The following is a 17,412-nucleotide window of genomic DNA, read 5'->3' on the forward strand; positions in this document are numbered from 1 at the left end:
GAGAAAAACCCAAAACATCACAAATCAGAAAATAACAGATGTTGGTGAAGTTATGGATAAATGGGAATCTTTGTGCATCATTGGCAGGAATATAGAATTCTATGTCCTCTATGGAAAAGAGTTTGGAGTTTCCTTAAAAAATTAAAAATAGAATTACCACAGAGGATTTTTAGGGCAGTTTAGGGCAGTTTAGGGCAATTTGTACGATACCGTGATGATGGATTCGTGTCATTATACATTTTTCCATGTCCATAGGACTATGAACTTAGGGTGATTTTGATGTGTCAGTGTAGGCTCATCAGTATCAAGTGTACCACTCTGGTGGGGATGTTATAGTGGAGGGGGCTATGCACGTGTGCAGGCAGGAGGTATGTGGGAAACCTTTGTACCTTCCTCTCAATTTTGTTGTGAACCTTAAAACTGCTCTAAAAAATAGTCTTTTAGAAAGTAGATTACCATATCACCCAGCAATCCCACTTTTAAGTATATATCCAGAAGAATTGATGACAGGATTTCAGAGAGATATTTGCAAACTCATGTTCATTGTAGCATTATTCATAATAGCCAAGAGATGGGAGCAACCTAAATGTCCAATGATGGTTGACTGGGTAACGAAAACATGGTATATACACAAAATGGAATATTAGCCTTGAAAAACAAGGAAATTGTGTCATATGCTACAACATAGATGAGCCTTGAAGTCGTTATTCTAGGTGAAATAAGCTAGTAATAGAAAGATAGGGTGATGGTTTCTATCAGCTATAGAATCTCAGTTTTGCAAAACGAAAAAATTCTAGGGGTGCCTGGGTGGCTCAGTCGGTTAAGTGTCTGCCTTCAGCTCAGGCCATGATCCCAGGGTCCTGGAATCAAGTGCTGCATCAGGCTCCTTGCTTGGTGGGGAGCCTTCTCCCTCTGCCTTTGCCCCCCTCCATGCTCCTGTTCTCTCTCTCTCTCTCTGATAAATAAATAAATAAATAAATAAATAAATAAAATCTTCAAAAAAAAAAAAGAAAAAATTCTAGAGGTCTGTTCAGACAATAATGTGCATATAGTTAACACTTCTGTACACTGAAAAACTGGTTAAGATGGTCAATATCATATTACCTGTTTTACCACAATTTTTTTTTAAAAAGGAAGGAAATTCTGACACATGCTACAATACGGACGAATCTTGAGGACATTGTTATGTGAAATAAGCCAGTCACATAAGGACAAATACGGTATGATTCCACTTATATGAGGTACTCAGAGTAGTCAGATTCATAGTGACAGAATAGAATGGTAGTCGCCAGGGGCTGCAGCGTGAGAGGAATGGGGGGTTACCATTTCAGGAATAAAGAGGTTGAATTTTGTAAGATGGAAAGTTCTGGAGATAGGTGGTGGTGATGTTTGAACAACAATGTGAATGTACCTAATGCTACTGGACTGTGCGTTTAAATGGTGTTAAAATGGCAAATGTTTTATTATGTGTATTTTACCACAATTAAAAAAGACCATGAAAGAGAAAGATCCTGTTTAGGGTAGTAACTTTTTAAATGATTATTTTAAACCTTATTTTACAATGTAAGATAAAGAGGCGCCTGGGTGGCTCATTTGGTTAAACGTCTACCTTTGGCTCAGGTCATGATCCCAGGGTCCTGGGATGGAGCCCCATTCAGGCTCCCTGCTCAGCAGGAAGCCTGCTTCTCCCTCTCCCTCTGCTGCTCCCCATTTGTGCTCTCTCGCTCTCTCTGTCAAATAAATAAATAAAATCTTTTTTAAAAAATGTAAGGTAAAATAACATTTTACTTACCAGACTAAAAAGATAAAATAAATCATTTTCAAAGAGTTTTAGGTTTCCATGACAACATTTGAAAGTGCTTTTTAGCACTTACAACTATCCATTTGTGTGAACTTTTATTACCTTCACAAATTATTTAAAATCTTTGTAAGGGAGAGCTAACTTTTAGGTTCCTATAATAACGTTTGTAAGAAATGCATTTATTAGGCAAAAAATATTTCCTCACCTCTTTCTTTTAGACAAGAAAGAGGAGTTGTTTTCTTGGACACGGAAGTTTGTAGAACACCTGTGTCCAGTATGTCTGACTAGAATAGGAAATTTAGAAGAAACAGCTGGACATGAGATGGTTATGAGGAGATGCCACCGTATTATAAAGAGCTTTAAAAGGCAAGCAGAAGAATTGAGATGAATGTAAAAGTCTAAGTTCTGGTACCGAGATGGGTGGGAGGTAGGCAAGCACACATTTTATTATTATTATGGTTCATCGTTTCTACATGATACAAATATAAATATGATGCTAGAGAATAAATTAAAAATTGCCCTTTAAAAATTAAAATTGCCAAGTGCCAAAAGGACTCAGTACTAAACTTTTTTGGTTCTTTGTTTATCATTTTCCTGCAGTAGTGTGTGAATTTTCTGTGGGGGGGGGGGAATCAGGCTCCAAGTCCTAGTACAGGACCCCACATAGTAGCTATTCATGTGTTTTGAAAGAATGATGGATTGGACTTCTCTTTCTCTCTCTCTTTTTAAAATATTTTATTTATTTGAGAGAGATTGAGAGAGAGATGAGTTGTGGGGGTGCAGAGACAGAGGCTGAGCAAAGAGCCTGAGGCGGGGCTCGATCTCAGGAGCGATCTCAGGAGCGTGAGATCATGACCTGAGCCACCCAGGCGCCCCCGGACTTTCCTCTTCATCTCTCTCGGCACTTAATAATTTCTCATTCTCTCAGCACCCTTTATCCTTTGCTCAGTTCTGAACCTGTGTCAGTTGCCACCAGCTGGTAAAGTGTTTAGCTTCCTTCTAACCAAAATTGATGTGAATCTTTAGTCGTCTTCTTTCTCATCTCTCAATAATTCATCTTATTCATTCATTTATCTCTCATGTTCATCCTATCCGCGTGATTATTCGTAACCTTTTTTTCCTAAGCCCTCTTGTTTTTCCTCTTTCCTAACCTTGTGCCCTATAGAGAAAACTGAAATCGTCTGGTGGGAGCCCTCCCCTGAGTTCTTTTCAGCAGAGCATGAATTCCATCTTACTCTAATTTTACTTCCCTCCAGTTTCTGGTGAACAGATTTCCTTCTTACTTTATTATCATTATTTTTGAAAACTCAAATAACGTATCCAACATAGGGGGAAAGAGAATGCCCCTCCCTTGGAAGCTAGCCAGCTTTATATGAGATTTTCATCTCAACCCAGCCTGGCCACATCAGGTCATAATGCCTGCTGGCACAGTCCCTTCGCTTCCTCTCTCCCTGCTCAGAGCCTGGCCCATAGTTATTCCTTCGCTTTACTCCACTCTCCGCATTGTTCAGCATGGGTGTCTGAGTCTATTGAATAGATAAATCAGACTTAAGCCCTGCCTTGTTTGACCATACCATTTATTGGTATCTACTTTGTGCCACGCACAGTGCCAGATACTTTGCGTGTCCTTTTATTCTTTCCACTTGCAAATCTAAATTCTAAACAGTAGTTTAGAAATAGGAACAACCTGAAAGTTGAGGGCCCACTGCATTTTCTCAGCCGTTGCTAATATGTTACATGAAATACCTTATTAACCTTTTGCATTACTCTTATCAAACTTCTATAATATCTAATTTGTTTTCCCTAACACAGTAGTACAGTGGCAGAAACCTTATATTTCTTGTTTGTGTCCCATTTATAGCATGGGAGAAATCACTCCCATCTGGGAGTACTTCTTCAGTGCACTGTATTTTGTAAAAAGTCTGAGAGTTTTATGAACTACCATGTTCATACTTTGAGTAGGGCTATGCAGCTGGGTGCTTTCTCGGTGATCATTGTTCTGTCTTTGAAAACCTCGAAAGATGATGTGATACATCAGATAACATTTAAGAATACAAATAAGCCTTTGATTGTCATTATCTATGTGTTGCATTTACAGTTAGTATCAATATCAGTATTACCCTCTTTCTTACCAGTCAGTAACAATATAACTGAAACCACAGAGTTAGTGTGGATTCTTTTTGGCACAGTGAATCAAAAGCTTGTACTTGATATCCTTTACAAATGAATGAAATGATCAACCCTAGCAACTGCTTTAATTGCCTCCAAGTCAGAAACCAGCGAGGGAAGCTTTGATTGTTAAGGGGGAAAAAAATCCTTACATTTGATAATGCGATTTTAAGTAATGCCTTCATTCAACAATTAATTAGTACCCATGAAGTGTGTGCCAGAGAAACAAAGAGAAGGTACAGTTCCCTTTAGGGAGCTTGCATGATAGAAGACACTTTTCATTGTCCTCCACAATACCTAGAAGTCTTGCACATAGATGTCCAAAATTAATTCACTCGGCAAATTTTTAATATGTGCGTAGTATGTGCTTATAGTGGTTGACAGATAATGTCATACCACCAGCTAGTTAATGGGTGCTTCTTGGGAACTGCAGATATGTCCATGCTTTTTGTTGGTTCCTGGAAATTGAAATTGGGAATTGTGTCCTTCCAGCATATGAATAGATATGCTTTCCTAATTGGAGAGAAAGGGGTTAAATTCGTTGGAGCCCCACACAGCAGTGTAATTTGTTTTTCGTAATGAACACTGTTCTGCATTGGGATAGTTTCTTTTTTTATTAACTGCAGTTTTCTAAAGTATGTTTTTTAAGGAATCTTTTCTCTTAATTTAGTGTATCCTGCAAAATATCGTGATAGCGAATCAAGCAAAATTTTAAAGGAAGAAGAATTAGCCTCCAACTTACCAACCCCATTTTGTATTTTTGTTTCAAATAATTTGGTGTTTTAGACCATTGGTTCTCAACTAAAGGTAATTTTGCCACTGCATGCCCCCCAAACCACCCCCACCACACATAGCGGTGTTCAAAGACATTTTCGGTTGTCAGAACTGGGTGAAACCAAGGATACTGCTGAACGTGCTGCAATGCACAGGACAGCTCCCTACAACCAAGAATTGCCCAGCTCAAAATGTCCTAATACCAAGGTCAAGAAATCCTGTTATACATAGCAATTTGTAGTGAATAGTGAAAAGCATATAAACATTATATATAACATGTAACACCAAAATAAGAGATTAAAAATAGGTTATTTCATTTTTTTTTTTTTCAGTCAGGATGTCTGTTATATTCAGCAGATGGCTTTTGAGTACTGTCTATGTGCCCGGAGAGAGGGGTCCCATATATTTTGAAGGCATAAGGTCCCAGTTCTCAAAGAGCTCACTTTCTAAAAATAGAGATGATATGTAAGCAAAAAAAAAAAAAAAACAAAACAAAACCCAAAATTACAAAATAACACGCTAAATTTTATAATAAAACTAAACACTAAATAGCTTTGGTGCATTAGAGAAAGCCTAATGAAGGAGGTAAGGCCTGAGTAGTTTGTAGAAATTCTGCTCAAACTTGAACACTCACTCAGATGGTAGTTAGGAATGGACAGTCCAAGCAGAGGGAACAACATGTAAAAAAGCCTGAAGCTTGTAAACAGCAAAACTGTGAGTAGTATATTATATTAAGATAATGCTGGAGTTTTAGGTAGACACCTGCCTTAGGAGAGCTTTGAAGCCAACCAGTGTGGAAATTATCCTGAGGGCAGGAGGGTATTACAAGTGAGGACCATTTTACAAAGGCCATTCTCAAGGCTGTGTGCAGCATATAGAGAAGAAAACCCTTTGGGAGAGTAGTTTGAACCAATAAGAGATCTTGAAGGCCTGAGATAACATAGAAAGGTCTGATCATCAGGACTTGGTAACTTGAGTGTCTTGAATGGTATCCGAAGATGATGGATAAAGAAGAAGATATAGGATGACTTCCCCTTTCATCTTGGGGATTTCTTGGATGGTGGAGCCATTAACAAGGATAGCAGATGTATGGGAGGAGGCAAAGCAGATTTGGAGAGTGGGTGACAGAGATGTCCTTTTCTTCAAACTTTTTTTTTGAGATATCTGTGGGATATATGTTTTCTGCCCAGAAGCTTATTGAATATTTGTCTGATTATGATGATTAGGAATGGCACAGGAGAAGCATTGTGGCCTAGGAGTAAAGAATTGTATTTCCAAATTTGTCCGTGATTGCTGATAAAGGCCTTGGAAGTATTCCTTATTTTTTCATCTGTAACGTTTGGAGCATGGGAATGGAAACATACCTGGTAGGGGAGTTCTTGTAAGGGATATTGAGCTAAAGAATAAATAATTGAATATTATAAGGCATTTGAAAAATTATGGTAGTTAAACATTCTGGGGACTGAAACAACTATTTACCAAGATAAATGTTCATATACCCAACTTGGCTTCCTGAAATAACTCATTTTGAATAACATTGGCGGACTTGCATGGATTGCCTCTTGGTGTGGTTTAGATAAGCTTTTGTTTTTGGTTTTAGACTTCATTACTCAATTTTGGTTTTCCTTGCCTTTTGTGTTAGAAGAAAAGCTTTGTCTTACTCTTTATGACCAAAACTCTTGTGCTAAGTATTGTTTATACTCTCACTATAAAAAAAAAAATAAGATGAATACCACCTTAAAAGTGGTATTCAATACCACTGAAAATGCATTAGCTAATAAACATGAAAAGAGAAACAATTGTAAAATGTTTGCCATTACTGGGCTGTTTCAATGTTCTGCGTTGAGGCTTCTCTTTCCATAGCACTTTGAGCAGGAAGCATTATAAGGTTTCTTCTGATTGTTACCAACACATTGTGAAGATCTTTTTCCTTTAAACTATTTAGTACAGGATCTATTTAGTACTGGCCTATGTCCCAGAATACCATCAGAGATAAGGCTATTATCCTTTCATTGAGCATTATCCTGGGAAAGTATTTATAAAATTGAACTCTGTTGCACCTGCTGACCTCCTTTTTTAAATGAAGAAAGGGTGGGGACGGAGATTATGTTCACGGAATTCAGATGGAGCAGTGTGTTTGACAGCGCTGACACAGTGCTTTAGTTAGGCCCTTTCATATTGTGCAAATCGATTCCATCTTGGATGCTGAAAGAAAGAAGTTGACAATTCAGATCAGGAAGTTGATGAGCACGTTGGGTGCTCTGCAGTTATTGGCACGCTTGCTGTGTTTTTCATGAGCAGTTCTATAGTAGGACTCCCAGATAGTTCAGGATTAATCTAAAATGTTTGCTTGCCACTGCTGTCATGTTTTCTCTAAAATTGCTGTAAATGGAATCTAGTGGCATTATCTCCAAAGATGAAAGACTAATTTTAGAAGATGTCGATATTTAATATTCATGCTTAACTTAAAAAAATGTCATTAAAATGCAAAAGAATGTTCGAAAACAATTTCAGAAACTTAGTTTCCTATTGAAGCTATCTTAAGAAATGGAAGAAACTTGAACAGTGCCATGTAACTTTCAAGTATCTCTTTTTAAATACCTTACCTTGTCAAGGGGCGCCTGGGTGGCTCAGTTGGTTAAGCATCCAACTCTTAATTTCAGCTCAGTTTGTGATCCCAGGGTCCTGGGATGGAGCCATGCTTCGGGCTCCCTGTTCAGCAGAGAGTCTGCTTCTCCCTCTCCCTCTACCCCTCCCCTTGCACGCTCTGTCTCTCTCTCTCTCTCAAATAAGTAAATCTTTTTTTAAAAAGTACCTTACATTGTCAAATTACTTGAATTATCTTTACATAAAATAGATGCTACATGTATTTTTGTAAGTATGATATTTACAGCCCCTGTATTTAAATACCTAGCAAGTTGATTGTTGATTTGGGGGCAGCATTACTGAATTACAGGCCAGTTTGTGACTTTTTAAAAATTCTTTTGGGTGATAGGACAAGATATAAATGAAATAAAACCATTCTCAAGGTTGTTTGTTGTCCTAGCAAATCTTTTTTCTGTATTCCCTCGAAGTTCTTTCTTGTGTCCTCACGTGACATTTCTAATAATTAGTTCAATGTTAAAACCTGCCGTTTTCACTTCACATTTTATTTTCAACTTTTTCCATGGTCATATGGTGTGAAAGTCCATTGTTACTATAATATAAACACAAAGCCATTCCATTTATATTTAATAATGAAACATTTGACCAAATTAGTAATCTGGTAGGAACTGTAATTAATAAAAATATAAACAGGTTACATGATAAAGTACAGTAGGTCCTCAGTAAAATTAGAACTAGAGCCTAGGTCTTCTCAGTTAATGAAACCTGTTGTCTGACAAACCTGACAGTATTCTAGTTGCTATGTTACAAAATTAGCAGGTCAGTAAAATAGGACTTATCAAGGATTTGGTGGACTTCATCCATCTGAATTTTATGTGTTATTGAGACCCATATTAGCCACAGAGACCAAGAAATAGATGGCTGTTGGCAGAACCAGTCTAGGATGGAATTTGAGGTGTTTTAAACTATCTGAAAACTGAGAATCCTTTTATCCATTTCTTCAGTTTATTTAAAATTAGTATTTCTTGCCTCTTAAGGAAAAAGTAATGTACTATCTGAAAACATATATGCAGTCACTTAAAATATTTAGTAATGGGAAGCATAGGAAAGAGGGACAGGATGTGTGGTTGGCCTTACGCCAGTTAGAATGGCAAAAATAGACAAGGCAAGAAACAACAATTGTTGGAGAGGATGTGAAGAAAGGGGATCCCTCCTACATTGTTGGTGGGAATGCAAGTTGGTACAGCCACTCTGGAAAACAGTGTGGAGGTCCCTTAAAAAGTTAAAAATTGAGCTACCCTATGATCCAGCCATTGCACTACTGGGTGTTTACCCCAAAGATACAGACGTAGTGAAGAGAAGGGCCATATGCACCCCAATGTTCATAGCAGCAATGTCCACAATAGCTAAATAGTGGAAGGAGCCGAGATGCCCTGCAACAGATGACTGGATTAAGAAGTTGTGGTCCATATATACAATGGAATATTACTCAGCTATCAGAAAGAACGAGTTCTCAACATTTGCTACAACATGGACGGCACTGGAGGAGATAATGCTTAGTGAAATAAGTCAAGCAGAGAAAGACAACTATCATATGATTTCTCTCATCTATGGAACATAAGAACTAGAATGATCAGTAGGGGAAGAAAGGGATAAAGAAAGGGGGGGTAATCAGAAGGGGGAATGAAACATGAGAGACTATGGACTATGAGAAACAAACTGAGGGCTACAGAGGGGAGGGGGGTGGGGGAATGGGATAGGCCGGTGATGGGTAGTAAGGAGGGCACATATTGCATGGTGCACTGGGTGTTATACACAACTAATGAATCATCGAGCCTTACATCGAAAACCGGGGATGTACTGTATGGTGACTAACATAATATAATAAAAAATCATTATTTAAAAAAAAAAAAAAAAGGATGTGTGGTTGGGGGTGGCTTCGTAGTCAAAGAGATCTAGGAGTTCAATCCCAGCTCTGCTGCATAGCAGCTGTGTCATCTTGGGCAAGTTATGTACCTTATCTTGTAGACTCTATTTCATCCTCTCTAAAGTAAGCTTAATAACACTTGCTTAATAGAGTTACAGTAAAGACATAATTAATATATGTATGGGGTAAGAGGAGAGCCTCCCCCGCCCCACCAGTGACTTCCTAAAAGTTCCCAGCATGATGCAAGGAGAGGGCAGGGCCCCTTATCCATCCCCAACCCTCCTTCTGGGATGAGAAACTTGCACGGGGAATAGAACCAACCTTGCGAATGGGCTGCTCTTGGCCTGACTGTCAGAAGTGCTGGGGCTGGCCAAGACGCTTGACTTCTTCAGTAGGAGAATTTTGTCATGTTTCAATTGTTCTGTTATTTGGAGACATTCCTGGACATGGTTTGGTCAGTTACAATGAAAAGTTGACTCTTTAAAAAATATATCTATAGGGCCTGATATATGGCAGACACTCAATAAAGTTGGTTCTAGTACTTACTGTTGTTATTACCCTTAATATTGTTTAATTAAAATTTGTGCATAAATTACCCAAAAGGAATCAGTTTTAAATGCTTGAGGACTGATACTAAAGACCAAATCAGATTCTTATTAATTCTATAGTGTTTGAAAGTTATGTATGTTGAACTAATATTAACATATAAAATAAACACAGTGAATCAAGGAGAGAATTTATTGAGGCTGTGTTCTGCTGGCTAACATACAGCTTTTCTTTCAACAGGCTCAGCACTATGTAGCTACAACCTAAAGCCTTCTGAATATACTACGTCTTCAAAAGCTTCTGTTCTGTGCCCCAAACTGCCAGTTCCAGCGAGGTAAATTTTATTATATTTTGTTAACTTGTCACTTTTGTTTTTGTAGGTAGATTTTAAACTGTATGTATTATCCTGGGGAAAGAGTCATTTGATGATCCCTGTTGCTCAGGACTCATACTTTTACAACAAAATTTAAAAAGTAGTACTGAAATGACAACATGTATTTCCTATCTTAAAACACACACACACACAGAGGCAAACAACCTTCCTCATTCTCAGATTTTAAATTTCTTTCGGGGGCTTACTTTTTTTTTTTTTTTAATGCCATAATTTTTAAGTATATACAACTGAATCATTGCAAAATTTACAGCAAAATTAGAGGCCAAGTCTCACAGTCTCTAAAGATCCTTTGAAATTGACCCTAGTAATACTTACTGGGATTTTTTTTTTTTTTAAACAGGGTTTTGTTTTGTTTTTTTTTTAAGATTATATTTATTTATTCGACAGGATAGAGACAGCCAGCGAGAGAGGGAACACAAGCAGCGGGGGTGGGAGAGGAAGAAGCAGGCTCATAGCAGAGGAGCCTGATGTGGGGCTCGATCCCATAACGCCGGGATCACGCCCTGAGCCGAAGGCAGACGCTTAACCGCTGTGCCACCCAGGCGCCCCTACTGGGATTATTTTTAATTTATGTTGTAAATTTAAAAAATATGCCAGTCATTATTCTCCATACCTTATTTCAGGCTATATCTTTTAGGTACACTCTGTTATAATACACTGTTTGCCATATCTTATCTAAGGTCTTATCCAACCAACATTGATTATTTCAGTACCTACTACATCTAATGGATACAAAGAAGAGATAGGAAATATTCTTTGTTTGGAAGGATCTTGCAGTAGTTAGTTATAAGTAAAGCCAACTTTAAAATTATAAATAGGTTTTTTTAACAAGGAAAAAAAATTGCAAGCATTGTAGAATATATCCTCAGAATTAGGTGTCTAGTTTGGAAGCATATCTGATCTTGAGAACCTTAAGTGTGTATCAACCAGGTATGACATGAGTCAACTTCACCAGGAATACTGTATTGAAACCACTTTTACTATATCTTGTTACATTATAGCAAGCTACTGATTAAAATTTTGAGACCATCTTATGTGTGCTTTCTTTGGCTTGCTTATGGGTGTAACTTGTGCTTTATTAACTTGAATGAAATTTGAAATTTTCTGTTGAAAAGTAGACAAAGGACCTATCTGTTCCATTGATGTCCAGCTCTTTTAGTCTTGTCAAGTTGCTATTGAAATTAAAATGTAAAGCCTACGGAAATGAAAATAAAGGGACGGTTTTAAAAGATACTAAGTAGGACCTATAAATTATGGGCTTAGACCAATAGGTAAAGAGATCCCATTTGTGACCATTGAGAATATTAGGGAGGCTGTAACAGTAAAGAAAAGGACGTCCTTTGAATAGAGTCGTTGGAGAAAATTCGTCAAGAAAGGCTCTGTCCTCTTAGCTACTCAACTGCTAACAGCCTATTTTAAATGCATACTATGAGTATAGAGTCATATTTTAAGGCATAAACATATAAAAGGATAACCAGAAAGCCTTCATGAGGATGAGGTTGCTCTGCACCTGGGTGGGGCAGGGGTCTGGTAAATCCTCCTTCACCTCTGACCTCACCATGTTGAGGGCTGCCTGTCCCTGGTTATCTGTCTCAGGTGTTCCGTTCTTGGCAGTACAGAACTCACACATCTCACATACAGTGTCCTGAGGAGCTTTCAATAGAAGGTGAAACATACTATTAGGGGCTTGGGTGTTAGACACGGTCAGACTTGGCTTCTAACAAGGTCATCTACTAATGTCTCAGTAATATGAGACGGTGATGACCCTAAACCATCTGAAAACTGTGTACTATGTTTATACTTTACGATCCTCAGGTTCTACTTAGTTTAGTACCTCACAGTCTAAGTATCTTATCACTTTTATCTGAACTCAGCCTATTGGAAAGTAAACAAAGAAGTAACAGTTGATAGAAGAAAATCAAATTAGGATCTGGTAAATAATCATTTAGCCTTTGGCAAGCAAAGTGCAAAGATCAGAAAACAATGAATTTGTTTTAATAAAAAACTTGGGGCAGTACCACATTCCACACCTCGTGTTAGATACCACATCTTCAAAGGTGAGTAAGATCTAGTCTCTGTCCTTAGGAAACTCTGTCCTTAAAAAAAAAAAAAAAAAATACAGACTGGTTTTGGTGACTTTTTTGTATACACCAAAAAACGGGCATGAGGCAAAGCTATGATGCAGGCCAATGGCCTTCGCGTAGTTCACATCTCTTTTACTCTCCCCCTAGGAGCACCCTAGTGGGACAGAAAGAACTGAACTTTGAGTCCAGATAGGCCTGGGGGTGAATTCTTTGTCACCAGCTTCTCTTTGTCAGCTTGAGCAAGTCTCTTCACCTCTCTGTGAACCAAGTGTTCTCACATGGAAAATGGCAATATTAATACCTCTGTCATGGAATTGTTGTAAGAATTCAATAAGGTCATAGGTTTTAAGCATCCATTATTGTGCTTGGCATCTGGCTTAGGGAGCAGTATTTCTCTCAACCTCTAAAACCTCCCCTTTTGTCCCTAACCTTCCTGGGTACCCGGTCACCTTCTGCGGTTGAAAGCAATGCCTGTTTCTTAGAGAAAAGCAATTGTAAACTAATTTGCAGTAAAACACTAACACCACATAATCGCCAAATGGTTACTATTCCTAAGAGCTTTTGAATTTTAAAACCAAATGCCTAGAAAGGGCCATGTTTTATCCAAATTTGTAACTGTTGGTGATGTGCTGAGCGTGGTAGCCATAGGGAGACGAGCCCTTATACCTAAAATGCTTAAAGCTTTAGATATGAAGAAAACTGCAGTAGTTGAAACAGATTACATAAATTCAGTGAATCCACCAAACATTTTTTTTTATATTTCTGGATACCAGAAAGGATATTAGATGTTGGGGAATTAATAGCATGATATGGACTTGAGAAACTAATAGCCAAGAAAAAAGTGTTATCTATTGATATTTTTTAAATGAAGGATTCCACATAAATTAACATTTATAAATCATCTATTATGTGCCAGCCACCACATTAAGCTTCTCATGTGTATTATCTTATTTAATCTTCACAAAGCCTATAAGGATATTGTTCCTAATCTATAGATGAGGAAATAGAAGATAAGACAAGTTAAATGAGTTGTGCAAAGTCACACAATTGTTGGGAATGAGAATTTTAACCTAAGATCTTGTAAAATCTATACCCCAGTTAGTTTTACACTGATGTGAGTGTTATCCAGTTATATCCATGGGACAAGGTGAGCTTAGGGTCCTCCTACTCTGCCCTCTTCCCTAAGACAAAGTCCTATATCACAGTTAGTTAAAAAAAAAAGTGGGGGCGCCTGGCTGGCTTAGTTGGTAGAGAGCATGGGATTCTTGATCTCAGGGTTATGAGTTCAAGCCCCACATTGGGCATGGAGCCTACTTAAAAAATTAAAAATTAAAATTAAAAAAAGAGTACAGGAAGGAAAGGAGAAAAAATAAATAAAATGAAATGTATGAAAAACTACTGAGTATTGCCACTAGATTCTTGATTTATTTCCTGCATTTTCTGGGCTGTAGAGATACTGTCAGAATCCTTTATTATCATTCTTTCTTTAAACTTTTCACTTGAGATCATGTATAATTGCTTATTTATAACCTGAAGTTTTAAGATAATTGTGTGAGATGCAAACTCCTGTCTTCTCTTATGAAGGCATATGGATGAGAGATATTAGGCCTTGTTTCATCAGATTTTGAGGGAGGGGAGCTCATTAACTGTGACGGTCTGCACTTAAGGCAAATGCACAGTATGTTTGCCAAGGTAAGATACAATTTTTCTCTGAGTGGCTAATTTTTAAAAATCTTTAAAAGACTCATTATAAATTCATTTTGTTCTTGTTGACTAATGTTTCAATAATGTGAAACAGCATCAGTTCCTAATGGGACTACATTGACTTCTTAAAGATTCAGTATTCTGTGAGCTTCAAAAGGTAGAAGAAGTTGCTATAAGTAGAATTCTTTATGCTTATCCTTTTAATTAAGAAGCACAGAGTGTGTCATTTAGGTTAGACACTGAAGTAGAAAAGATCTCCCATACTAGGTTCTCAGAAGTACTCTTTTCTGAGAGGTATATGAAATCGGCTAACTCAAATTCATTATATCACATTGGACTTAGGTGGTAAAATATAAGACAAACCGTTTCAGTACCATGATTCCTTAGATTTTTTTAACAAGAGAGTCATTTGAGTATTAAAAACTCATGGCTGGCTGAGTTGTTTTTATTCAGGGAACAGTAGAGGGAAAGAATGACAAGGGAGTGTAGTGCTTTTTACTTTAAAACTCACTATTTAACTTTTTTACTACTGTGTCCAAATACTGTCTTCTCTTTTATTTGCCTTCTATTTCTGATACTCCTTACCACTAAGAGCGGACTTTGACCACTTTGACCATCAGCTAGACAATGCAATCAGTCTGTGCTAATTTTATACCTTCAAATTTAGAGCTGTCAGGTTTTTTTTTAATTGACATAGATTAAATTTTAAGGCAAGGGACCGTTGTTATTTTGCTTCAGTTCTTTGAAGGAGACTTGTGAAAGTACTCTTTCCAATTAGCCAAGTGTTTAGGTATAGTATAAAATTGACTGGAAAGGGTAAGAGAGCAGATACGACTCAGCCTTAACTCTTAAACGGAAATAAAAGATTCAGATTTTAAGAATATAATCCTTCCCTTTCAGCCATCTATCCTCATTATAAGTCTGAAAAGCAGAAAAACACAAACGCTACTGGACAGGCTGCTCCTATTAGTTTAGAATCACTGACTTATGGCTGGGCTCTATTACTATTTATTGCTGTCATTATTACTCCTACTCTTTCAGCTAACAGATGGAGACACAGTGCAAATATGCAATGTTAGGAGGATCAGCCAGGGCTTTTGAACTCGTCCAGTTTTGTTTTCTGTTACAACAGGCCCTGCTCTCTTTTGGAAAGGAGGCGTGTTTCTCTTTAAGTCTAAAACTGTAGCAGCATCCTGCTAGGATATGAGAGATAGGGGTGGAGCTGCCTTTGGACAGAGGAAAAGGTTCACTTACGGTTATATGACAGAAAAAAGGAAACAGGGCAGGGCCAGGAGGATTGGTGGATATTGAAAGTGATAAAATGGCATCCGTATCCTTAAGGTAGATATATTTTATATTCAAGGTTGGAGGCAAGTGACTTAAACAGAGGCCACACCAGAAATGATAGGGTAATAAGTAAAGCAGATGGAAATATAGATAATTGTAGAGCAGAGAAGATTTTGGTTTTGAAAGATAGAGAAACAGGCTTTAGTTAAAAATATGGTTAGAAGTCCTTAGACAGAGACATTAACCTAACAGGGACATTACCTAGATAAAAGCATCAGGAAGAAAAACATGTGTGAATTACAACAAAGGTTTTTGTCCCAAATTAGCCACCATTGACTATGAACTTAGGGTTAATTCTTTTGATTCTTTCCTGTAATATTTCTGACTAAATCCATTTCACTGAAAGGTATTCTATAATTTAATAGCTTTTGATATCATTAGTGAAACAACTTTGGTCAAAAACAATGACTTGCCTACCTTTAACCTAAGCATTGCTCAGAATGCTCTGACTTTCTGCAATTTCTGACAAAATATCAAATCTTGGGCATTAACTTTTACCAGTACCATTTTGGAGGTACACACAAATACACCCAGAAGTCACAAGAGACACTTCTTTTTTAAGTGAACATTCATATCATAGTGTCACGTCGTTATTTTGGGATACATTTTACTGAAGCCTAACTAAGGTAAGACTAGATCTTTATTATTATTATTTTATTGTACCATGGAGTTTAACAGCATGGAAGATGTTGCCTATTCTTACTCCCATTGGTGCTCATTTACCAGCATTTAAGGAAAATCAGTACATAGTACGTTATATTTTTATTTGAAAAGAAATATTTTTGTTGTTTTCCAAGGAAGGAAACAAAGATAGTGTTTTGCTTGGTCATACAAAACTGCTTTGCTGAGATCCGAAACCTTGGAATTTGATATTCAGTCATATATTCTTATCCACTAATTTGACCCAAATACGGTGCCAACCAAGAATGAGAGCACACTTACCTCATTGCTGTCAGCAGTACTACATTAGAGCTATGACTGATAGTCCTACAAATAATTCTGAAAATATGAGATTTATGTTAGCGATGGCTAACCTTTGACTTAATGCCCACAGAAATGTGTATTTGTGTATGGACAGACATATGGACTCTCTTAGAATCCATACAAATCACAACCAAAGGCATGTTTATAGAGCTTTTTTAGAATTTCTCATTGATCAGGTGTATGCCATATTCTCAAAGGCCAAAACAGAGTATGTTATAACAAACCAGAGCTACGTCACCATTCACACATAGCTGGGTTCCTTCACAAGAAGACCTGTGGTCAGTATAAACCTGATTTAACTGATGACCTCATTTTTTGGACACAAATAATCTCATAATCATAATGACATATAAAAAGAAAACAGTGCAGAATCTCATGACCCTAACAAATCAGAGATTTTTCATTTATTTATATTTTTTTCTGTTCTCATTCTTACGTTTATTATCTTTTGTACAGAGATGGCAACCATCACATTAGATACAAATTTTTTTTTCTTTCCCCTTGTACTATTACCTCATTACTGTTTCCATACATTAGTATCCATGGTTATTGTTTTAAACAGCTGCATATTATGCTCTATGTTGATGTCGCGGCATGATTACTTGATACGAGAGTTAATAAACTTGTGCCCCAAACACCTTTTCTTAATGCAAGGTTTTGTATGCTGTTCTGACAGAGGAAACATTCTATTAACGGTGGCACATTTTAAGCAAAAGCATGCGTGTTTTCTATTTTTAAATAGCTTATGGCAAAAATTCATTCTCAGTTCAATGAAGTATATGTTTGTAAGTTTTGTCATCTGCCCATGGACTGATAGATGTACAGGCGGTGGAGTTTTAAGTGTTTGCTTTTGCTGTTGGTAGTTCTGTATGTGTGTATGTGCGTGTATATGTGCGTGTGCTTCTTTTCAGAAGGGGAGGGTAATGTCTTCCTTTGGAATATGCACTCCACCCTCTCTGATAAGGCGTGTGGTAAGATTTGCATCCCTGCCCATGACGGTCATCTTCATAGCATTAAGCTCACAGCTCTTAGCGCCCCCATATGATTTGTGGAGGGTGGAGTGTATTGCAGTCATAAT

General features: G+C 37.4%; 1 protein-coding gene across 3 annotated transcripts in view; it reads left to right on the forward strand.

Annotated features, from left to right (window-relative positions):
• The window catches only part of SLC44A1 (solute carrier family 44 member 1), a 190,749-nt gene that overhangs the window by 90,125 nt on the left and 83,212 nt on the right, over positions 1 to 17,412 (forward strand). For all 3 annotated transcript variants that reach the window (XM_040631677.1, XM_040631676.1, XM_040631675.1), the window contains exon 5: positions 10,062 to 10,155. In XM_040631677.1, coding sequence (XP_040487611.1) covers positions 10,062 to 10,155 — 94 coding nt within the window. The remainder of the gene's footprint in view (positions 1 to 10,061; positions 10,156 to 17,412) is intronic.

Source organism: Ursus maritimus, unplaced genomic scaffold, assembly GCF_017311325.1.
Source record: "Ursus maritimus isolate PB19 unplaced genomic scaffold, ASM1731132v1 scaffold_17, whole genome shotgun sequence".
Classification (NCBI taxonomy): domain Eukaryota; kingdom Metazoa; phylum Chordata; class Mammalia; order Carnivora; family Ursidae; genus Ursus; species Ursus maritimus.